The sequence below is a fragment of the Hirundo rustica genome, chromosome 13 (assembly GCF_015227805.2).
Source record: "Hirundo rustica isolate bHirRus1 chromosome 13, bHirRus1.pri.v3, whole genome shotgun sequence".
Classification (NCBI taxonomy): domain Eukaryota; kingdom Metazoa; phylum Chordata; class Aves; order Passeriformes; family Hirundinidae; genus Hirundo; species Hirundo rustica.
In genome coordinates, this window is record NC_053462.1 from 3,762,942 (window position 1) to 3,785,193 (window position 22,252).

Genomic DNA, 22,252 nt, shown 5'->3' on the forward strand with positions numbered 1-22,252 from the left:
AACAGCCACAAGGACCTGATTTGGAACCACATTCAGAGAAGATGGAACATAGCAAAGCAATTATTCTGTAACAAAAGGGTTGTACTAACATCCTAGGCAGTGCTGAATATTGATCTGTGTGGCACTGAAGATTCCAATTAGTTTTATTAAATTCAGCACTTTAAGAGCAGGAATTATATTTAGGAAATAGCCAGCGATATTTTCTCACTGTCCTAATGCAGCTTCTTTTTCACAGCTTGAAAAGGCCTCTGACTGTTAAATTAACATTTGATTCAGTACCATGAGTGAATTTTCATGGTCTAAATTTCTGGCTTATAAACTTAATGCTCCACGTTAATTTCTTAATAAAGAGATGTTTAACCTTATAGCAAAACCTGTTACATATAACCATGCCAAAAGAAACCTCCTTCACCTGATAAACCCTCACAGTGGACATTTTAGAATGGTACAAAGTCAGCAGCCCTTATTGTCCATTGTAAAAATAAATAAATATACTTCAAGAAAATAACCAGAATGGAAATAAAATCATGTTTGTAAGAAAAGCTTTACATCATCCAAATTAGGCAGTGAGTGAGTAAACCTCACATAGCAGTATTTTTTTCCTGCCACACTAAACAAAACTGGCTTGCAGAGGTGGAAAACTGAAATTTATATATTGATAAAAGATGTTCCAGGAGGAAAGAATCCAACTTGCATAAGTGAAAGGTAAAGGCAAACAAGCCTGTAAAGAAAGGTAAGGTCAAAAGGGATCCAGGCATGTCAAACATTGTGGTTTCAAGTCTTTAGGCAATACTGTGCAAGCAAAAAGGATAATTTTCCTAGAGCCTCTGAAGTAGTGCCTGAAGTGATTTGAACACAAATTAAAATCTTGATACACAGAAAATACAAACAGGCAACAAACTTGCTCAGTTTCTTTTTTTCTAGTAATTTAAAGCACCTCTTTTCACAGATATTTTAAAATATTTTAGCCTAAAACATGCCTAGGGCCTCTATAGCTTCCCGACTCATTATTCAGCCAACCATCACTAAAAAAGAAGCTTCTTCAGGCTTGTTTCTGTCATGAAGAATGAGTGGAAAAAGCTATCACATCATCAGAAACATAATATACGCATCTGGTGAACCACTTGATGAGCACACAGAATGCCCAAAAGATCCCACTTGGACTCGAGTGTAATGGTGCCAGAAACAGCCCCTTTCTGGTAACAACATTAAAGGACTTGTAATGCAGCTGGGCACTGCCAAGATTCCTGGCACAGTTTTCATATGGAAAACTGGAGTACCTACACACACAGAGTTATATTTGGCTTGGAAAAAAAGCTGAATGAAATGTAAATCATAAAAATATAAAAGCAAAACTTGCCTTCTCCTCCGGAAACCTGAACATAACAAAGTATCCAACACCCTTGAGTAACTGGTCTTTAATTTTTCTATAAATTAGTGTGCTTAACATGTATTTTACTTTAAGGATATTGAATGGTCACAAAGTGTATCTGATACAAAGATACTGACACATCATAAAGTAAGCACTCCTAGTTTTGTCTGTGCAGCAGAACTTGAAATGGAACATTCGCCTCTGTCACCTGGGAATTTTAACCTCTAACAGGCAACTTCAGCCTTATTTTGCTTAAGAAGTAAAATAATCCTTTGTATGACCACCAGTGCAACACAAGTCACAAATACCTGCAGGCAAAAAAAAAAAAAAAAAAAAAAAATTCTTTCAAGGGCCTTATTGTTGGCGAAGAACAAACTAAAATATATTACTTATTTATTTTTATGGCCAGATAAATACTATACATAAGGTTGTGGCAGCATGACTACAAACTTCATTGTGCCTCTCTTGGGGTTAAAAATGTAAAACTTTAAACCCCTAGAAACTCCAGCATAAAATATCAAAACTATCTTGAACAGAAGGTTCTTCCACTGCAACAAAGTGCACTAATTTGAGAAAAAAAAGGACTTTGTACTGTTTCTTTATTTTTTAATTTTTTTTTTTTAAGTGACAAAATGGCACTTATTTATAGCTTGGTAAATGAGGGCAATTTGTAACAGAGTTGTGACTCAGGTGAGTAAACAGTTTTTGCTTTTGGCATCATAAACTGTGGCACAGAAATGTGTTGTTCCATTAGCATGACCAACCACAACGCATTTCATGTAAATGACATGAACATGGAAAAACAGGTTTCCGAAATCATGACAATTATGGGCAGATAACTCTCTTTGTTAACTTTGATGCAATTACATAAGGAGAAAAATCGACAGTGTAAGCTACCAGCCCCTAAACCAAGCCCACTCCCAAAGGGAAAAACCCAAAACTCAAAAGGTTACAAAATACATAGGGATGATAAATGCCATACTCCTGGGCTGAACATCTTATCAGTTTGCTAAGGATTGATGAAAAACAAAAAGGCACTCGTCATCTGAATATGCTTAGGTTGAGGAGGTTTCTAGATTTATATACTCTTCCCCTCACTAGGAAATAAGTAATGAATATGCAGAAAATCAAAAAGAAAGGGACAGATGAGAAAAAAATCTGGAATTCAATTTTTGTTTCAAAACTTCTCTAGCTTTTGAGGCTTCTGATGTATAAAAGTTCAGACAAATTATAAAATACTCCATTTTTGGAATAATTGAGGAAATGACATTAGACTATTTGTACACAAAGAACTTTGAGGCATTTTGTTTTTAATTTGCATACAATTTTCAGAGTGATTTCCACATGAAGAAGGGTGAGATACAACAGAGCTCATTCATCATTTCACAAGTTAACAGAACAAAGTAAACATCTGTCCTTCTTATTAATTAGCATCTACCCCTTACTCCAACTTGTCACTTCCTGCTGCAAGAGCCCATGTCAAAGAAATGGATGGACTAGTTCCAAACTCCACAGATGTTCACATGTGAACTTCAGTGATACTGCAAATTATAACAGCAAGAAAAAGACTGAAAGACTTTGGATGCTCTTTTATTCTCTTAATGGTTCACAAATGAAGACCCAAAATTCTGAGTAAAAAAATACTTCAGTTGTCCAGCTCAGCTATTCACCTGACTGTGGTTCCTCTATGGAGCACACAGCTGAGGAAAAAATACTTTCTGTCATGTAAGAGGGGACACTAAATCAGAAACAGAGAAGCCTCAAAATAGCTGTGCTAAAATGGGCTTCCCAAACACTTTTCTCTGGAGCACAATTTGAACATGCTCTTACCTTCTACATACTGATAAAGTTCTCTAGCAATATAATTTCCATACAGTTGTATTTGACAAGGGTTTTTTGGCTTATATCAAACTGGCAAATACCAGCCTGACCAAAGTATATTACATCAGTATTATACCTACAATAAAATCGTGGCATGGTGTTAAAGACAGCATCATATTTCTTCACACTTTAATGAGATCAAATAACAATTAAAGGCAGGTTGAAAGGGAAGCAGTAACAAATCTGTCTTGCAGATCTTTCTGAGAAGAAATCAGAAAGTGAGGCTATCCAGGTAAGACAAGAGAAAGGCATAAGCTTCAAAGGAATTGAACCTACAAACAGCAGCAGAAAATCCCTGTCACTAGAGCAGTCTTTAGTTAGGTCTTACAGCAAAAAATAGCAGTTTAGCCTTTTGCCCAAAGACTTACAGGAAGCCTTTTTCTTGGTGTAGGATTCCAGACTGTGACACCGTTCACAGTGAGTTGAACAAAAAAACCAAATTGATTATGTTCAAGTGGAAAATCAAAGAACTCAGAATTGCACATCTCTGATAGTACAGGGTTTGCATTTACACACAAGCCTACACATCACAGCACACCTGGCAACGCCAGTGATTCCATTTGGGAAATACCAGTTTTTTTCCTCTCATGGTTGTGGATTCTCCAGCAACTCTACTGCGTCTGAAATACGTCAGTATCAGAGAAGAAACAATACAAACCTTTTTACACTTCAATATTTATTAATTCTCTAGCAATTTTTTTTTGCTATATATTTAGTACTAGTGTGACAAAATTCCTGATAATTGTCTCATGCAGGTAACTTAAATGAGGAGTTAGCACTATCTAAAAATGATGAACCTACCACTAGGGGGTTACTGGGGCATCTACAAGACAAGTATTTTCTGCAGCAACAACTAGGTGGGTATGCACAGAACACAACAGGCTCAGCTGAACGCACCTGGCGGGATCTGAGGACAGCTTAACCTTCAGAAGGGCTGGAGGGGCAACATCCTTTGACCTAAGCAGACTTGCCATAATTGTTGTGGAGGGTTTGAGCGGAGTCAGAGACATGTTGCAAACTAATGTCAGGAGAGATGGCGTTTCTGTAGTTAGTCAAATAGTTTTAGCTTTTGCTGCTTAAAGTTGCTGTGATTTGTGTTCTCTCTTTGACATAGTAAAATATGTTGCTCTACCCAACTTGCTATTGTTTAGGTCACAACAGAGATACTGAGAGAATACTGTACCTTTCTGCAGCTGAAGATAAAGATTGCTGCTATTTCTTCTCTGCAATTCCTTGGTGAATACTTTTTCATCAATAGCAACTATGAAAACAAACTTTCTAGAGTCCAGATTTTTTAAAAAATATATTACAGGAAAAATTGTAAATCTACTTGTAAATCACTTATTCTTTTCTCCTACAATTCCCACAGGTTTCAAAACATAATAATTATAAATGTAATTATTAAAATAATAACAAGAGTTGTGATAGTCTTTTGTTGTACTGGGCATTTCCCTTTTTAAACTGAGATACATTCTAACAGAAATACCACAGTACGAACCAGATAATTTCAATTAAAAAACAAAATGCAAACTACTCAGTCCAATGTCAGAGCATGTGTATGTGTGTATAATACTGTAAAAGTAGTCACACATTAGAGGTATATAATTGAAACAGCATTTTCTTTCATGAACCTGCTATTATTGAGGCAGTGACAAGGTTTCCATTTCTTTGTTTTTTGAGCTCTTTAAAGAATGGCTATCGCCACATTTTGTAAACCTAAATACTGTACAAGCAGAAGCTTGTTGGTATCAGGTAAGGAATAATACTAGTAGTGCAAACAGCTGCAGAGACAATTCCTCCAGTTTTGGGGTGAACCAGCTATATAACACTGAAAGAGGACAGGCTTCTTCTTCAAACCCACACTCGTGCGTGTTTCTCCACTCAGCCACACATCCTTCTCCATCTTGGTCTTCTTTTTACAAGGGTACTTGGGGGAGGGAGAACCACCAGCTCATGTGATATTTATCATACGAAAGATTTCTTGACTCTTTTTCTACTTAATATTATCAATGTTTTAGAACAAGTCAAGGAACGATAAATACCTCAAGCATCAGGAAAGTGACAATAATACTGACTTCGTATCTTTAGTAAAAAGTGAAACATTCTCTCCTGAGATATAAATCAAGGGAGGAACAGGAATGATGAACCTAACACTGTACCATTATTCGATCATCATGCGCCTCAGCTGAGCAGATGGGTAACAAGTGTTTATTGCCCTCTGCTCATCTAAAGCTATGACAGGCAGTTTACTTAGCTAAGTGCTTGGCATACCAGTATGCTGTCAGAGCAGTTCTCAATGTGCTGTCCCCCTTTAGCTTATTTCTTTAAAAGAAAAAAAGAAAAGAAAAAAAAAAGAAAACAAAAGAATAAAAAGGAAGAAAAATCTCAGCAGTTTTATGGTTAACCCTCATCTTCTCTCAGCTCTGTGGGTAGAAATTTGTATTGCTGTTGGCGGATCTGAGCCAGCTTTTTCCTTGCTTCTTCCAGCTCTCTCTCCTTCTTCAGCATTTCTTCTTGGGCTGCAATAATCTAGAAAACAGAAACAGCAAAGAATACTGTCTGTAAAATAATATTTCTTTCTCTATGACACCACAGCCGGCCCTTGTGAGCATTCTCCAGAGAAGCCCCAAATTTCAATGACTTCATCAGGAATTGCTCAAATTCTTCCAGATGCCAGGACTAGGCCATCAAGAAAAGTATTGCATTCCACTTGTTTCTTAAAGAGGACTAAAAAAAGAGAAAAAGAATCTACCACCATAGCTTTACCATGCATCCATGATGAATTTCACAGCTCTGCATTCTCCCAGCATTCAGCAGGGTGGGGGTTTAGAACACATAGAATAATCACCATGTCTTAACATAATGTCTGAGTGACAGCAAAATTGAACATTCCTTACTGCTAAATACTAATCCACAGTATTTTCCTGCATCCCAGAATGCCAAAGAAAAAATGACAGTGGTACAGACATGCAGAGATAATCGAGTTCAGTATCTTTTAAGTAGCGAGTACAGTATATGATGTACCTCATGCATTATAAGGAACCTAGAAGTAGGGACCTCAGAGCCTTGAAATCTACTTTTAAATATAATTATTATTTCCCAATAATTATTATGGTCACAGTAACAAAATATTATTGGTTTTGATCTCTCTCTCTCTCTATTTATTTGCTTAAATACATGCAAAATCTTTGTTTCATTAAGATTTGGGAACATTTAAAGTACACAAGAGAATTCTGAAAAGATCCACTCATTTAATCAGAACAAAACCAAAAGCTATTGGACAATGGCAACTGCTATGACAGCAGATGCTCAGTGGAGAAGTGCAGATACCACGTAGCACATCACCGTGCTCTTACATCAGGGCTTCCGTGATAATGAGGCATCAAGGAATTTAGCACAGATTTCTCAATAGATTTGTCCAGCCTGCAATGCAGCAGGTGGCCATTGTAACACCACTCATTTCTGTGATGCTTTTTCCCTGCTTTATTTCTGGAGCGATTGTACCGACCTGAGCGATGCCACCCACAAACTTGGTTTTGACCACAACGTCATCATCCTCTGCTTTTCCAAACGCTGCTTTTTGGGCTGCCCTGACGAGATTGTCTGATGCACGCTTGACAGCATTTCCTGCAGCCTTTGAGAAAGATAAGAAATTTAGTAATAAGGAAAATACCTAACTAATATGCTTTTTTCTGAACATCAAAACAAACATCTTTGCTTGACTGCACAGGAAAGGTATAGGGCTTTTTTCCCCAGCAAAAAGCAAATTCATCTTTGAAAATCAGTGGTACAGAGAGAACAAAATTCCTTTGTTTAAGAAGCTGAAAGTTGGAGAAGTCACAAATGAGATTTTTTTTTCCTACAGTTTGAAATAAAGCAGTGGATGAAATTACAAGTTATATTATGCTGATCAGACTTTTTTTTTTTTTCCAGAAAGGACAACAGAAACTAAAAGCTAGCATATAAAGAAATTATAAAACAATTAAGTTTTTTAATGAATGGACTTGAATCAGGGCAGGTTAACAACTTACACAGCCATACTTACCTCACATTTAAACTTTTATTTCCTAAAAATTCTCAGATTTCTAAAGAGAAACAGTCAAACATCTGTAATACATCTTTTGTTGTCTGGACTGGATACTGTCAGCAGGCCAAAGCAGGCTGCTCCCACCTGCTAGAAACACGCTGGCACTGGGATGGGAAGCCACAGCTTCCAGCCTCCCACCCTTCCTAGGAAGGACCAGCTCTGAACCTGTCCCCCCACCTTTCCCCAGTCCTGTCCCATATTTCCAGCTGCATCTCACTTTCAAGTCTTCCTCACTGAAATGACCCAAGAATAAATTATTTGAAATTTGCTCTGCTCAGTCTGGAGCTCATCCAGAAAGAATGGAAGTATTTCCAATCGTTTCATTATGTTTTGGAAGATTCTGTAAAAGTGCATTCCAAATTTATATTCATGGGAAACACAGTTCAAATTGGGGTATGAAGGAAAAAACCAAGACACTCAAAGTCCTGAATCCAACCTATTGATTGAAGCTATGTGAAAACACTTTTGCTGGGGGCAAAGCCAGCTGAAAAGTCTCAGTAGTTTTGGCAAATCCACCAGTAAAAATATTTAGTAGACATCAACTCACTGTTTTTGCTATGATAAAGGACATGATTTCCAAGTGCAAACTGCTCTTCCTTTCATTATTCATTCTGGGACTAAAATGAAGCTTGGTAAAATGGCAAAGTTCAATTTCAGTTCATGCTTGGGCTTGTTTCCTTTTCACATTCCCTTCCAATTTCTCACATTCAATGTGTATTTAATAATATTTGCCCACAATGACTGAGAACCCCAAATTTCCTGTCAGAACTGAGAAAAGTCCCTAGTAGTTGATTTTTTCCTGTTTCTACTGTTTGTTCTGCATTTAAAATTCCTTCAGACTCATCTTGGCACTGCGATATTACAGAGCAGATTGCACAATGGACAGAACCACCTTCCCCACACCCTTTGGCCATGGATCCACTATAAAGCACTAAAACCATCCCAGCCCCATGACATACTACTGTTTTCTGTAGAAACAAACTCATTTTTCACACATTCATATATTTATTTTTTCCTCCTAAATATTTAAACCATTTTTCTTCTTTGAAAAATACGATTACATCAGTTCCTCATGCTCAGACAGATACTTAGTCATATGTATTTCTGCTGAATTTGATTCTGCCTATCCATATGTGAACTGTTGCACTGAGTATCTGCTAGTAGCAGCTGTGCAAATACAAGAAAAAGGGGAATTTTCACTGTTCGCCAAAGGTGGTATAAAAAAGCAGCTGAAATAGTTCTTACATTCCAGGCTGAGCCTGCTGGGGGTGATGTCAGAGAAGGCTGTAGTCATTTTAAAAATTACAATCCTCAAACAAAACTACTAGAGACGTTAGATTTTACCCATCAAAACACAGTGTTAATTCAGCAGCAGTTCAGAGAAGCTCAACGTGAAATGGATGTGTAGCATAAAAAGGAGCCAGTTTCATGTAGAGAGGCTCACTCAGAGTTCAGCTGAGATGTTGCATGAGATTTGCTTCTTATTTTTTTCTAACAATGATTCTCCATTTTAGAAATGATCTATCTACCCTGCTGTCTCTAGACTCCTAGAAACAAAGACTGACCACAATCGATGCCAGTACTTAGAGAAATACTTCATTGACCACATGCATAATCTTAGAATGCTGAAACAGCATTTACATAGCACTTCCATGGGTTCTCAGTAATTAACAACACAAGTACCTGTAGCCTCCTCATGGCTTCAGAGTCATGATCAGCCTTCACTTTGCAAGCCACAAGCAACTGTGCTGTAGAAGCTGCAACTTGTTTGGCAGATGAGATGAGTTTCTCCTCACTAGCGTGGCCTTGAACTGAGGCATTTGCTGCTTCACAGAGATTGCTGGTTGCAGCTGCCACCATTCGGGCCTAGAAGGCAGTAAAAACAAAAGTCACTGTGTATTCTCACAGGATTTATTTCTTCAGAGAAAAATGCCAGTTTTCTCAAGAGAAGTAGTTACTCACAGCAGAAATAAGTCCCTGAGACCACTGTCCATCATCAGCTGCATTTGCAGGGATTGCTCCAACCTGAAAAAACAGTTCAGAGATGGCTTACAAGAAAACAGAAAATACAATTGCTTTGTCTCAGAATTAGACAAGCAATAAGCCATGAAAAAAGGAACACCTGTACCTGTGACCATGCCCAGCACATTCAAGTGCAAAAAATCCAACTGGAAGTCAGTTGTCAGAGTAACTGTGCTTCCAGCACACATCTGCCTGCTCAGGAAGTGTCCAACTTACTACACTGCTTCAGCTGACCCATTCTTGGAACACACAGAAGTAATTACCAGAGTAACCAGGAATTAGAACACTACTGGTGGTTGAAGCCACAGCCGAAACAACAGCTGAAACAGCAGTTCCTTAAGTCCCAGGCTTTAAAATAACTTACTTCTCTCTCCACAATACATTTGAATTTACATTATTCTTTCATGTCTTTTGATCTGAGCACTATGAGAAGGTACAGACCAGAAAGCTTCATAGGGGAGCCCCCTGAGTGACCTCATGCCTAATAATGGCACTTTAGGAGAGCAGCCCACTTTTCTGTATGGCTTTTCCAGTGAAGCGTTCGTGGCATCAGCAGTACCAACAACAATCTGGAGACAGTTTTCTTCCCATATCAGATGAAAGCAAAGAAGCTAAACTCCACAGCTGGTTGGCCAGACCCACACACCCAACTGCCTGGCTCTGAGTGGTTTTGAGAGAGAAGGTGAAAGATGTGAAATGTAAACATGGTCCAGAATCTTGTGTTTTAAAAGAAATGGAAACAGGCATTCGTGCATAATGAGAATTCCAGGGAATTAGATCAAATCATTAAGTGCAGCATCAACATAAACAGAAGATATGTTCTCTCATGAGTATGGTGACACTTTTATGCAACCAAACAAAAAAAAAAAAAAAAATCAGTTATACAAGAAAACCCAACTAGGTCCCTAAAGTATTTAGATTTCAAGGGGTTTTTTGCCTCATCATCCCCTGAACAGATATTTTTAAGCAGACCACAGATGAAGTGCTTGTTGGTCCTGTTTGAACCAAAAGCACAAGCTTCCCAGAACCCAGGCTGAAGCAGACAGCATAGCCTGATTGTGGGATCCATCATACAGCCTGCTCCGAGTCAAGAATCAGGTGAAAATGGAGACCATAACTACACAACAACAATGGTCCTATAATAAATTGTTCTCACAGGCAACACACTTGCTTGATGTTTAGATTTTATGTTTCCGAGTATATAAATTGTGAAAAATAGTGATGGATATGAAGTGATTTACAAAATCTCAATTCTGCTCACACCAAAGGATGCCATGTGTTGTAAACACTCCTTCCATTGGTTCCAACAATAACTGCAAGCACGGCCACTTAAATGTACTGAATTTACATGTAGGCCTGCATCCCCAGTGAATCACAAGACATTGAGGGCACAATTACTGAGGCCTTTTGCTGTTTTTGTCCAGAGCAGTATTGTACATTGTGACATTCGGGTTTGGATCCCCAAACTCTTGTGTGGGACTATACATTACTAGTCCCACTTGAATCACAGATCTTCATGAAGTGAAAAACCCCCACAGTAAAACTCCCCACAACTGAATCATTTGAAGAGCCAAACACTTGATTACACTTGTGAGTTTTAACTAAATGTAACTGTGGGACTTCTTAAATAGAACCAGGTCTGGGCCATGTATTGTGATGAGCAGTGAACAATTTACATTTGCATTAGTCATTCCCAAGCTTCTTTGCTACTGTTTTAATTTAACAGAACCGTTTAGGAGACTAGATTCAATTGTGATGCTTTCCCTCACTGCTGTTGCTACATGTCCTGTTTACCCACCTTTCCCTGAGCCACCAGTTCCCTCTGGGCTGCTGAAGCTGACTTCACAAGGGCACTGGTAGCAGCTGCAATGGATTTAGCTGCTTCCAGGATCTGTTCTTCAAAATCCAGAGTCTCATCTGCTTGCTATAACCAAGAAAAAACAATGTTACACATTCACCTGAAAGCAATTGTACTTTCAAGACTGAGGACATATGCAGGGACAAGAAGATTCTGGCACATATCAGTAAAGTCAGTAAGACATATAACATCATTTTCTGCAAAGGAGTTTTGTGGACTAAAACTGGAAGTTAACATAAAGTATTAGCTTGCTCTTGTGCCTACTCACACTGAAACAGAATATCATACAAGATATTTAAACAAAACCATCAACTTTCTAATGCATTCCCCAACTAGAGCAACTCTAAACTACTTCAGAAAAGTGCAGGTCTGAAAAGAAATTCTTGTTTTTCCTATAAGGTTTATCTCTGTAGAGCCATAATAATGGCTTCCAAGGTTATTAAACTAGGGAAAGCATTTTCTAAATACTTAAAGACTTAAGGCATTGAAAAAGAACAATGATAAATATGTGTTGTCTCATTCACCTGTACTAAGGAATGTAAAGTAGATACCAAGCAAGAGCATAGATTTATCAGCTTTTGGTAAGAGCTGTCATTGCACAGAAAGCAGCTTTGTGCAGCAGTCCAGTTTAGTGATCTTGGAAACAGGAAGTTCCAAAGGTCTGTCTGGAACACTTCAGTCATCCAAGTATGTCTTTCAACAAGCATGTGCAAAACCTCCTAATGTGATTTCTTACTATTTAAAATGCAAATTGATTGTTCTATAAAAACTTTCCCGACTTTCAAATAATTTAAACAAATATTGAAAACATTTGTCCATCTAAGCATGCTTACTAGCTTTTGAACAGTTAACAAAATAGAGATGAACAGTTACGGTTCTTTTAAACAGAACCAGGCCTGGACCGTGTATTCAGATAGTTTTTTATATAAAATAATCCAACAGAATGTATTTTATTTGTGATCCAATCACAAGCCTACTGGAATCCAAGGCCCTTTGACAAGCAGGGCTACAGTATCAGGACATGCTACCTTGTGAGAGATACAGGTTTTGAAATACAGCTTTATTCTAACTGTGGCAACCACAACATTCTTGTGTCACACAACTAACTTTAGAAACGCAAGCCAGGTGGGCTGCGAGTTAAAAAACTGGGCACTTCATTGCAAGTCTAAGCATACCCATCTAAATTTACATCAGGTTTAGTTCTGTTACTGCAGTTTGATGAAATAGTCAATTATAAAATAATAAAGGATAATGATAAGTAATTACAAAATGGTCCATCAAGCAGCACTGAGTCCTACAGCACCTCACATAAGTGTTGCATAACTAAAAGTCCAAGGAGATGAAACAATAGCATCCACAGACACCAGAAAAACTGAATCATCTGAAAATCAAAACTGATGTGTAGATAAAGATATTTGGCACTTCAAAGTTGGGGTTTTTTTCTTATTTTTTTTAAGGAAAAGCCACCTAATCCACTGAAAAATATTTGTCTTGCCTTGCTATTGGGCTATTCCCATCAACTACAGTACGTCTTTGTAATAAAAGAAACTGCTTTGGAAAGAGAGCAAGTCATGTTCCACATAAAATTTTGGCAGTGCTTGCAATGCCACATCATGACCATTATTATACCAAAGTGCAATCACATTGGCCCTCTACAGGCCTCAAGTCTTATTTATAAAACTCTTATTTCAATCATGACATTGCCAGAGGGATTAAATGGAATCCAGTAGAGTCTCTATCAGAATTATTGTCCTTATTAAAACAGATGCATTATTGACTTTGATTGGACTAAAGACTGAAAGTGAAATATCAACAAAAATACCACTGACTGACAGTAAATTTAGCAGACTGTTATTGCACTTTTACTTTTGTCTAAGACTTCTTGCTATCAAGTTTTTAAATCCTCATTTCCAACATATATTATGTGCATCACTCTTTATATGTCAGCACTGTCAGGAATTCAAACTTAAACGAGTAAGAACTTCAATATCTCCTTATTTATTACAAAGGAGGTGTCAATCTTGGTTGATGTTTAAAAAACGCTCATGGCCATAGTCTGATCGGTTGGACAGCTGTGTATGTGTCCAGATGGAATTCAATTTGTGAAAAAACAGCCACCAAAAAGATGCTGAAGAAAAGCAGTTGTTTAAACTCAGTTCAGGGTCGTGAGTGGACTAAATACTGTGCACAAGTCCTAAGCAAAAATTACCATTTTCCAAGAGAATGCCAAGAAATCAAAGCTTGCATTAGCAAGAGTCCCATTGTACAGTGGCTGATTTAACTTCTACCATGGAGCAGCATGTGAAGCTCAACAGGAGAACAGATAGCTAAACCTTAGTATCTCATCTGGTAATAGAATTTTTCTCCCCTGTTTGCCAAATCAATTTCTCTCCAATTATACTGAGATCTAGAGCTTGGGAGAACAAGCCGTCCCTCAAGTTTCTGAAACTTCCAAGTTTTGCATTCTCTGACATCTCACAACTTCCTTTACTTTTGGAAAAAAAAAAATCTCCTGACAGTTGATCCCTTATGTGAAGAATTTATTTTTTGTAGCAGCCTTACACAGCACTTGGACTGTTGAATGCCTGATGGCTTTTCATCTTTTCTAACAAATCCTTCAAGTCCTTCTGTGTGGTTTTCCCTTCACCATTCTCAGGTGTGACACACATCTAAAGGCTGGATACTCAATGGGGGAGGCACAGTGCTCAGCCAGCGCTGTGGGTTTGTCTCCTGCCTGTGCTCTCCCAAGAGCATTCCTTAGCAATAAGGACAGGAAGCAGCACGAGACTGAGCACAGCAAAATGCCCTACAACAAAAGTAATTATTCCATCCTTCCCATTTTTAAAAGAGTGTCTCCTGGACTGTCTTAAGTTCACACTCATAGACAGTACACTCACAATGCATCAGTTCACAGCCTTCACAAATAAAGCTGAGAGCAATGATGTGATAGATGGCAGAAAATATCACATAGTGAGATTTTTAGAGCAGGTTTCTTTAGAAAACCAGATCTATAACACAAGTGATGACCTCCTACTTCCTGAAGCAACTCCCATGAAGGTCAGCAACTCACTTTCCTCACAACTAAACTAATATGCTGCTGTTAACCATGTACAGCTATAAATGGATTGGAAAACGAAGTCACTAGAACAGACAAACATTAGGCTCACTACAGTGTCTTTAGAATAGAATACCCTAAAAATGTTGATTATGCCATTGAAAACAAAACTAAAAAAGTGTTTTTGTAGTATATTTTAACCATTTTTCTACAGCATCTCCATTATTAGGGGTACCATAAATAAAGTCATGGTTAATAGGAAAACAAATGAACCCCCAATCTCATTGCAAAACAGTAGCAAAAAGGACAAAAGAGAAACGGTTTTATTTTCAAGCACCTCTCATCATCTACTTTATAATGAGCAAACCAATACGAGTAAGTTACTGCACTGAGCCATGGAAAGCACAATAACCATTTCAGCAAAAGTCAGTTTTTGGCACAGCTGCTGCTGTCACAAAGAGCCCTACACAACTTAGAAGTCTCTTACAAGAGCAACTCCACTGCTAAAGGAGCCCTCCGTGTATGTATTTCATACCAGATTAGATTAGGAGTCTACAGGAAGTCTTCTAAACCTGCTTGTGAGTGACTGTGCTCCTTCACATTGCCTTCTACTATGTTAAAACCCCCGGAGACAGGGCAGGACACTGTAGGAATATGTTTGATATATAGTTGGATTAAATAACAACCTAATATATCAAACATATCACACAGAGTCCTGCAGAAAAAGGCATCCAGGTTTGATTCATCTTGGGTTAAAAAAACAAAGGACCAACTGCTGCAAGCTACCAGCAGGGATCTCTTACTGACTGCAAGACACTCGTGTCTGGAGGCAGGGCCTGCACAGAAGCATGAAGAGCAGACAGAACAGGGTAGGGGCAGCAATGCTCTCTCCTGTTGTATTTCATCTATCATACCTTTTTACTTAAAAGTGTTTTTTGCCCAGTAGTAGCATGAAGACTTGATTAGACAAAATAGTTTTTTCTTCTTCAGAATATTACTAGTTTTGGGGGTTGTTATTTTACAGGAAGTAGCACATTTGCACATCAGAAGGAATATGTGTGTCTGCATTGCAATACATCTGACTCTCCAAATGGAAAACTGAAAAAAGTAAAAGTCCACATTCAGGAAAAAAATTGTATATAAAGGAAACCTGACAGCCATATCCTGCTTAATAGACTGTAAATATCTCATTGCTTCTCAGGTAATTTCCCACCTTGAACACTGCAAGGAGAATACTGAACAGGTTTTGTGTTACAGACTGTAGTAACGTCTGCTCAGGAGAGTCCTCGAAGTTCTTCCAAAATATGAGCTAAGAAGACACACAGATATTTACAGAGTGTCAGTGGGGCTGTGGACTAGTGGACTGAGTATTTTGGGAGAACATCCACCTGCAGCCAGACAACCAGGATTTAAAGCAAACAAAATAAGCATTGTACAATAAAGCACAGGGAGCAGATAGCAGGACTGTGTCCCATTAGAAATTGTTCTCTGGGATAAGATGATTCCCAGTAGCAGAAAATGAAGATATCTCATGCTATTTGTGTCAGTTTAAGACATCAAGGGGGGTAAGATAGGTGCAAAAATAAGAAGAGGAAACAAGGACAAGAAGAAATAAAAAAAATCCCAAAAGTTTAAAAAAATTAAGATAGTAGAACAAATGAGAAGAAGCCCTACCTTTAACTATTGGGGTTTTTTTTAGAGGTAGAAGACAAACTAGAACACAAAGATCAAAATTTCAACCTTAAATCAAATTACTCCCACTCCCTGCACCAATAAAAAACTTTACCAAAAAACAGAGAATCAGTCACCAACTAGTAATGATGAAGATGATGGATTTCCTGCAAGTAGACCTTCTAAAATTACCAACTGAGGACAACTCTGCAAGTTCACTTGATGATGACTGCTGTTAACCAAAGCAGGATATTGTCTAGCTAACCTGTTCCACTGTAGAAAATAACTCCTATTCTTGCATTTCATACACTGAGCACAAGACAAAGCAAGCCTTACCTAATCTAAGTATTCCTGCTGCAACACTCTGTATGTAGTCAAAGATGTGCATTAGAAAGACAGAGCCTGCTCACCACAGGAAATCCTACTCTGGGAGGATACAAGCTACAAGTCTGCAGCAGAAAAAGTGCTGTTTGAGCCACTCTGTGATCTTCCTAGTACCTTTTAATGTGGATTATAATCCCTATTGGGAAAGAGATTAAACATCTGAAAAGGATGCAAAGGCTGCCGAAATCCCAAATCAAGCAAACAGCTGGATATGAATTTTAGTTTCAGAAAATGACAAACAAACCAATAAGTCACAAGCAGACTGGATACTCAAATTAACATGTTAAATGATGAGCAGGTGTGAGAACTGTATTCAGAAAGTACAATGACCCTGGAGGGGCTTAGATGTTGGAAGGAAACTGCTCCATGGTTACCAGGCAACACACATGTGCTATTGTGCAGTGATTGTATAGAAAAGGTGATGGAGGACTTTTCCACTCCTCAGACTCAGCCTGTGGAATCTCATCATAAAGCACTATTTTTTTAATAAAGAAAATGGATGTACTTGTTAAAAAATGAAGACAAAGAGCATTTCTTCTTCAGGAGGTAATTTATTCCTATCACTAAGCAGGGAGTGGGGGTGGGAAGTCCTCAAAGGCTGAAGCTTCCAAGAACTATTTCATCTGATGCTCCTAAGTAACAAAATACTACCCTGCACCAAGACAATCATCTAACACTGAATGGTCTTCAGGCTCGGCTTTTTAGAAAGACTTCTCATTAGCTTTACTTTGAAAACAGGTTTTGCACCTACAAAGCAGCATAAAGAGGAAAACAGATACACAGTCCTTTCCTAAAGTCAAGTACACAATCAAAACATGTTTTCATTTTAAAGAGATGCAACATTGTAATTTTTACTAAAACCTGCCTGTTAACACCAGGCAAAAAATAGCAATTCTCTGGGATCCACCAGTTTAATATATTCCCTCTGTACTGCACACGAAAATAGTTGGCCTAATTTTATAATATCTTCAGAGACACACTTGAAATGACCTGGCAACATACAATACTACTTGATATAATGAACTGTAATTTAATTTCCTTTAGGAAAATGACACAGAAATGATCATACAAGTATCTGATTCTATACTGAAACAGCTACTCTCTAAGCATGGCATAAAATTCTGGTTTTAGTCTTAGAAAATCCTGCAGGTCATTTACATTCTCTTGAATCCCAACTGTGTTACTGCTGCTTCCTCCTGCTATACTACACAAATTCAGATGTGAACGAAGGGGCTCCAAAAGAAAGCGACTAAGAATGCCTACACACCAGTAAAATATGCTTGGAAACAGAAAGGTAAATAATGAACAGTAACAATGCCATAACTCTTACAACATTTCTATCATTTGGCTTCTCTTCCTTTGCTTGCTTATGGCTGGTGCTTGTCTCACTCCCTGCAAAGCACCTTTTTACCCTCTACCCTGAGGGGTAAGTGCCATCCAGAGCAGCGTTTTGTGGCACTGAGACTCAGGCAAGGTTTGGTTTTTTACACCATGATCGGGGCCAGTAGCAGAGTTCACACCAAAGGATGGGCAGTGTGCATCCTCTGCCTCGTTAACCTCAAACAAACAATGGGGATGGACACTCACCTTGGGCTTGGCTCTTGGCTTCAGCTGCTCCAACTTCTTTGCTGCAGCCTCAATTGATGCTGCAGCCCCTAGCAGCTCTGTCTCTGCAATGACTGTTGGGTCTTCTGGATCCACCCACTCTGTCCCTGAAATTAATGGAGACGGAGACAATAACTTCAGTGTCACTGTGAGCTGCCACTCAAACAGGGGGAATTGCCATCACACCTCAAGTGGCCAATACAGAATGTACATCACAGAAATCTGATTTTAGTACCATAATCACATGAAACCAGTGGTTTATGTCACTGAGAAAACTGTAAAGCAGAGGGGAAACAAGTATTTAGTGGGATTATTCTCTCATGAAAGTAATTTATTTAATAATTATGAAAGCAAAGAAGCTTCAGAAAGGGATACTGTCCATACTGGGAACAAAACCGGCTGTCACTCAACATGTGTTTATCAGAGGTCTTACTCAGATGGTTCTTAACTTGACCAAGCCATGAAAAGTCAGACAAAATGGTAGAGAAAACAGGCTACAGCCAACACAGTCACCCCCTGCACAGACCTGGCAGTCAGTCTGCTGGCAGTGGGTGGGGATGAAGCTGGCACTGACTGAAGGAAGCACACTTTTGGCAGTGTGTCTAGTAGTGGAGTAGAAAAGGCCAAACCAGTTTCTGAGTCACATCTGAAGGGCAACTTGCTTTTTGCTGTTTACTTTTTGGCATTTCTCTTTTCTCAAAGAAATTTTGTAGATCCACAAAATTGGCTGGAAGTGGTTTCAGACTTTTGGAAGTTGCCAGTGCATTATTATTTTTGATTGCCTAACACCATTCTCTGAATTACAAGATTCAGAAAACATCCATATTCTGAATTGAGGGAAACAATGAAACTGCCAGAAGAAGTTCATAACCTCTAAGGGCATGGTCTAAGAACCATTTCTCAGCTTAAATGCTGTACAGGATGAAGATGTTCCATATTAAACCCTAATACTGGCAGATAAACAGGGGGAAAAAAATGAAAAAAAGGAAAGCAGCAAGTATAAATACAGTCAACCCCAAATTTGTAAAATGTAGCAGTACCTCTTCAAAAAAAAAGGCATTTCATAAAGGTTAAAACATTTACATGTTAAATTTGTTAGGAGACAATTTTATTGTGTATCTATAAATGAAAATGAGGAAAGAAAATTGTGAATGGTTAAAAATATTTTATATCCCACAAAAAGAGTTTCTAAAGTGAATAAAGACATCTTCTACATGCAGCAAGTGAAAAAAAGAAATAAAAAGATCCTTTTTTTGTTTTAATGAATATGAATTAAAATGCAAAAATCACCAGAAATTAATAAATGTGTCCAAAGATGAGAATTATATAAAGATTTTTAAAAAGCACGTAGGGAATAGAAGAAGTCAGATATTGGCTTGCCTTGTTAGCAAATGGAAACTGAAATTTTGAAATATAAAAGCGAATGCAGAAAAAGCTGAAGAATTCAATGAAGCTACTCCAACAGGGAAATTGCACAATGTAGATCACTGCTCTATGCAAAAGAATATCTGTATTAAGAGATACAGAGGGAAGGAGGAAAGAAAACGTGGATTCCCATACATGAAAACTGCTTATAGTTCGGCCTCATTTCCAAGAATCATGCACTGATAACAGCAAGAAATAAATGAGGAGACCCTGCAGTTTATACTGCACAGAATATCAGATCATCTCTGCAGTAATGAGCATGCCACACTGGCAGCTCACTTCCCAACTCACCCTTCATTGCTTCTGCTGACTGGATAAGCTCTGTGACAGCACCTGCAACGCGCTTGGAGAAAGAGGCCAGCTGATGCTTTAGCTCTGGAGTTGCTTTTTGAAGGATCTAGAGGAAGAGAACGCACATTAGTAAGGATTCCAGAGTGCTGGAAGATTCCCAAGGCGCTCTAGTGAAAGATTTATTTTGTATAGCAATTGTCTGAGAGCCCAGTGAGAGAACTGTAACTGTCAGTGAAGCGCTAGGAGCAAAGGCTTACAATACAATGTTGGATGCACACCAGGAAAGTGGCACTGCCTTGCACAGCTACAGGAACTGAATGTTGTTGGAAGTTCTCAGTCCTAAACCTAGGAGGACAGAATTATCCAAAACAGAGGCACACGTTTGAGTATCTGGGAGGAATATGCAGCTTTAACACTCCATTCTCAAGTATTTTAGTCATGATACTCATGCATCAGGCTCAATTTTTTCACACTCCTGGAGAGAAGGTGATTTTCAAGTACTGACAAAATGGTTCATCCATTTTTTGACAAAAATGTCAAAAACCCACACAAATGTGGTCAGGACTATAACAAAGAATGCCATTTTTCACTCCAGTAACTGTGGCATTAGTACTAACTGTGATAGTGTTATCAAAGACGGAATTGAAAAAACTGAGCAAATTTTAAAACTAGGCTGTTAAAGAACTGTGTTGTTTTAAAGCCAGTTTAGAACTGTCAGCAGCGTCTCATCTCATCCCACAGTCATGGACAACCAAAGCTCCAGACTTCCCCTCAATTCAGCAGGGATCAGCACTGTCCAGGAGGGAGCACATGGATATGCAGCAGGTCTGGTCAGTCTTGAATCTCGCTAGTAAACTTAGAGGGAGTTTCACTAAGATGTGCATGCCATACAGCTGGAATTAGCATGTTCCTGGCCCTACCCCTAGCTAGGTTATTAGTGGAATTTTCCTCTGAGCAAACAAGTCATTTTTGTGCCACTAGCCCAGTGTAACCTCTACACAAATTAGTACACTGGCTTGAGAAATTTTAGGTATTGCACCTCACAAGCGTAATTTCCAATTATTTCCAATAATTACTTCCAATAATATACTGAACTCTATTACAGATGGACCAATTAGAGATTCCTAATCCCACATGATCTAGAGTTTCTGGAGGTTATAAATGAGATTGCAGACCTAGGGGTTCTAAACCACCAGAGTTTGCTAAGGCAGCCAACACTGGGGAAGGGGCAGAGGGTGCTACAAGGAGGCAGAACTTGCTCATGGCTTTAGGGCACTGAACATAAAGAGGCCTAAGGTAAGAAAGGCATGTTCTATTTTATTGAAGTGACAGGCCTTTCTTACCTTAAGCCTCTTAACTTATGCAGACAGAGAGAAATAAAATGAGCAAAAATGGATTCAAGTCTTTGGTCTGTTCTGGCACTTAGTTTGAAACATACTGCCAGTGTTCTAGGGGTCAAATCTGAAAAATTCTCCAGTCCTCTAAACTAAAAATGGATCAGACATCTAATGCTAAATCACTTATTGCAATACAGGTCTAACAATTCCATTAGTAAGTTCCAACTTTCTTGCTAGTGGCAAGCACAACTGTGACTGTACTCTTATTTTATATATAAATTTCAGTGAGTTGATGCAAATAATGACACATGCTTTGTTCTCAGCAGAAAAACTGTTTTGGGTTTGGTGATCAGCAGTGAGTGGCTGCAAATTTCGGTTTCAGAGACTCAAATATGTCAGCTGAGAGCCACCTAAAAGAAATCGCTGTTCATCCATGAAGTGATTGCTGATTTAAGTCTTCTCCAGAAACTTCAGTATCTCATAAATGTTAGTTCAAACACACTTCATTGCTTCCTACAAAAGTAACAGCAACAGAACAACAAATATGATGGGATAATTAATATATTATGTGATAATTATGTACGGTCAAGCAAAGCCCACTGACAGCAGGATTCATGAGTTTGGATTTGAGTGCAGCAGTTTTCTGCAGACCTTTGGGGGTGCCATGGCTGATGCACTGGAGAGCTCTTTGTGAGGCAGTGCTGGCTGGGCATTTTGGGATGGACTGGAGTAGGTGTGGCTGAGAGGCATGTAACAGTGCTTTCCTAAAGATCTGTAACCTCTTCAGTCTGGGGGACAGGCTTGTGCACAGTATGTCTACAATTTATTCTGGGCTTAAAAGAATACTGAAATGTCTTATTTTAATTTCTTTGTCAAGGACCTTTTTTAGGATCAGATCCATATTTCCTCCACATCTGATCCAGAATGCAGCTCCATTTAAGTACTCCAATATTCTTTCTGTCTCACAGTTTGAGCTGAAATACTGAGTTTCCTTTAGCTTACTCTAACAACAAAACTTCACAATCTTGTGGCAAACTTATAAAAACGTGTCACTAGCAGTCACTATAGAAAGAGGGCAGGGAGATGACTCTCCTTGGAAGCAACCCAGTACATGCATGTAGCTGACTCCTTACCAGGAGAACATGCTCCAGGAGTTCCAGGTATCCCAGGGTACATTCTGTTCCGAAGCGCAGGGCTCTCTCCCGAACTTCTTCGCTCACATCTGGGTGATATGATGCTTGCTGAGGAGGCAAAACAACATCAG

At 38.6% G+C, this 22,252-nt stretch overlaps 1 protein-coding gene across 9 annotated transcripts in view; it reads right to left on the reverse strand.

The window, feature by feature from the left end:
• Positions 1 to 2,665: 2,665 nt before the first annotated feature.
• The window catches only part of TLN2 (talin 2), a 140,489-nt gene continuing 120,902 nt past the window's right edge, over positions 2,666 to 22,252 (reverse strand). For all 9 annotated transcript variants that reach the window (XM_040076962.1, XM_040076956.2, XM_040076958.2 and 6 more), the window contains 8 exons: positions 22,122 to 22,229; positions 19,652 to 19,757; positions 17,918 to 18,042; positions 11,161 to 11,286; positions 9,303 to 9,365; positions 9,024 to 9,206; positions 6,762 to 6,887; positions 2,666 to 5,782 (listed from right to left, as the gene is read on the reverse strand). In XM_040076962.1, the coding sequence (XP_039932896.1) occupies positions 5,654 to 5,782; positions 6,762 to 6,887; positions 9,024 to 9,206; positions 9,303 to 9,365; positions 11,161 to 11,286; positions 17,918 to 18,042; positions 19,652 to 19,757; positions 22,122 to 22,229 (966 nt within the window). In that variant the 3' untranslated portion in view covers positions 2,666 to 5,653. The remainder of the gene's footprint in view (positions 5,783 to 6,761; positions 6,888 to 9,023; positions 9,207 to 9,302; positions 9,366 to 11,160; positions 11,287 to 17,917; positions 18,043 to 19,651; positions 19,758 to 22,121; positions 22,230 to 22,252) is intronic.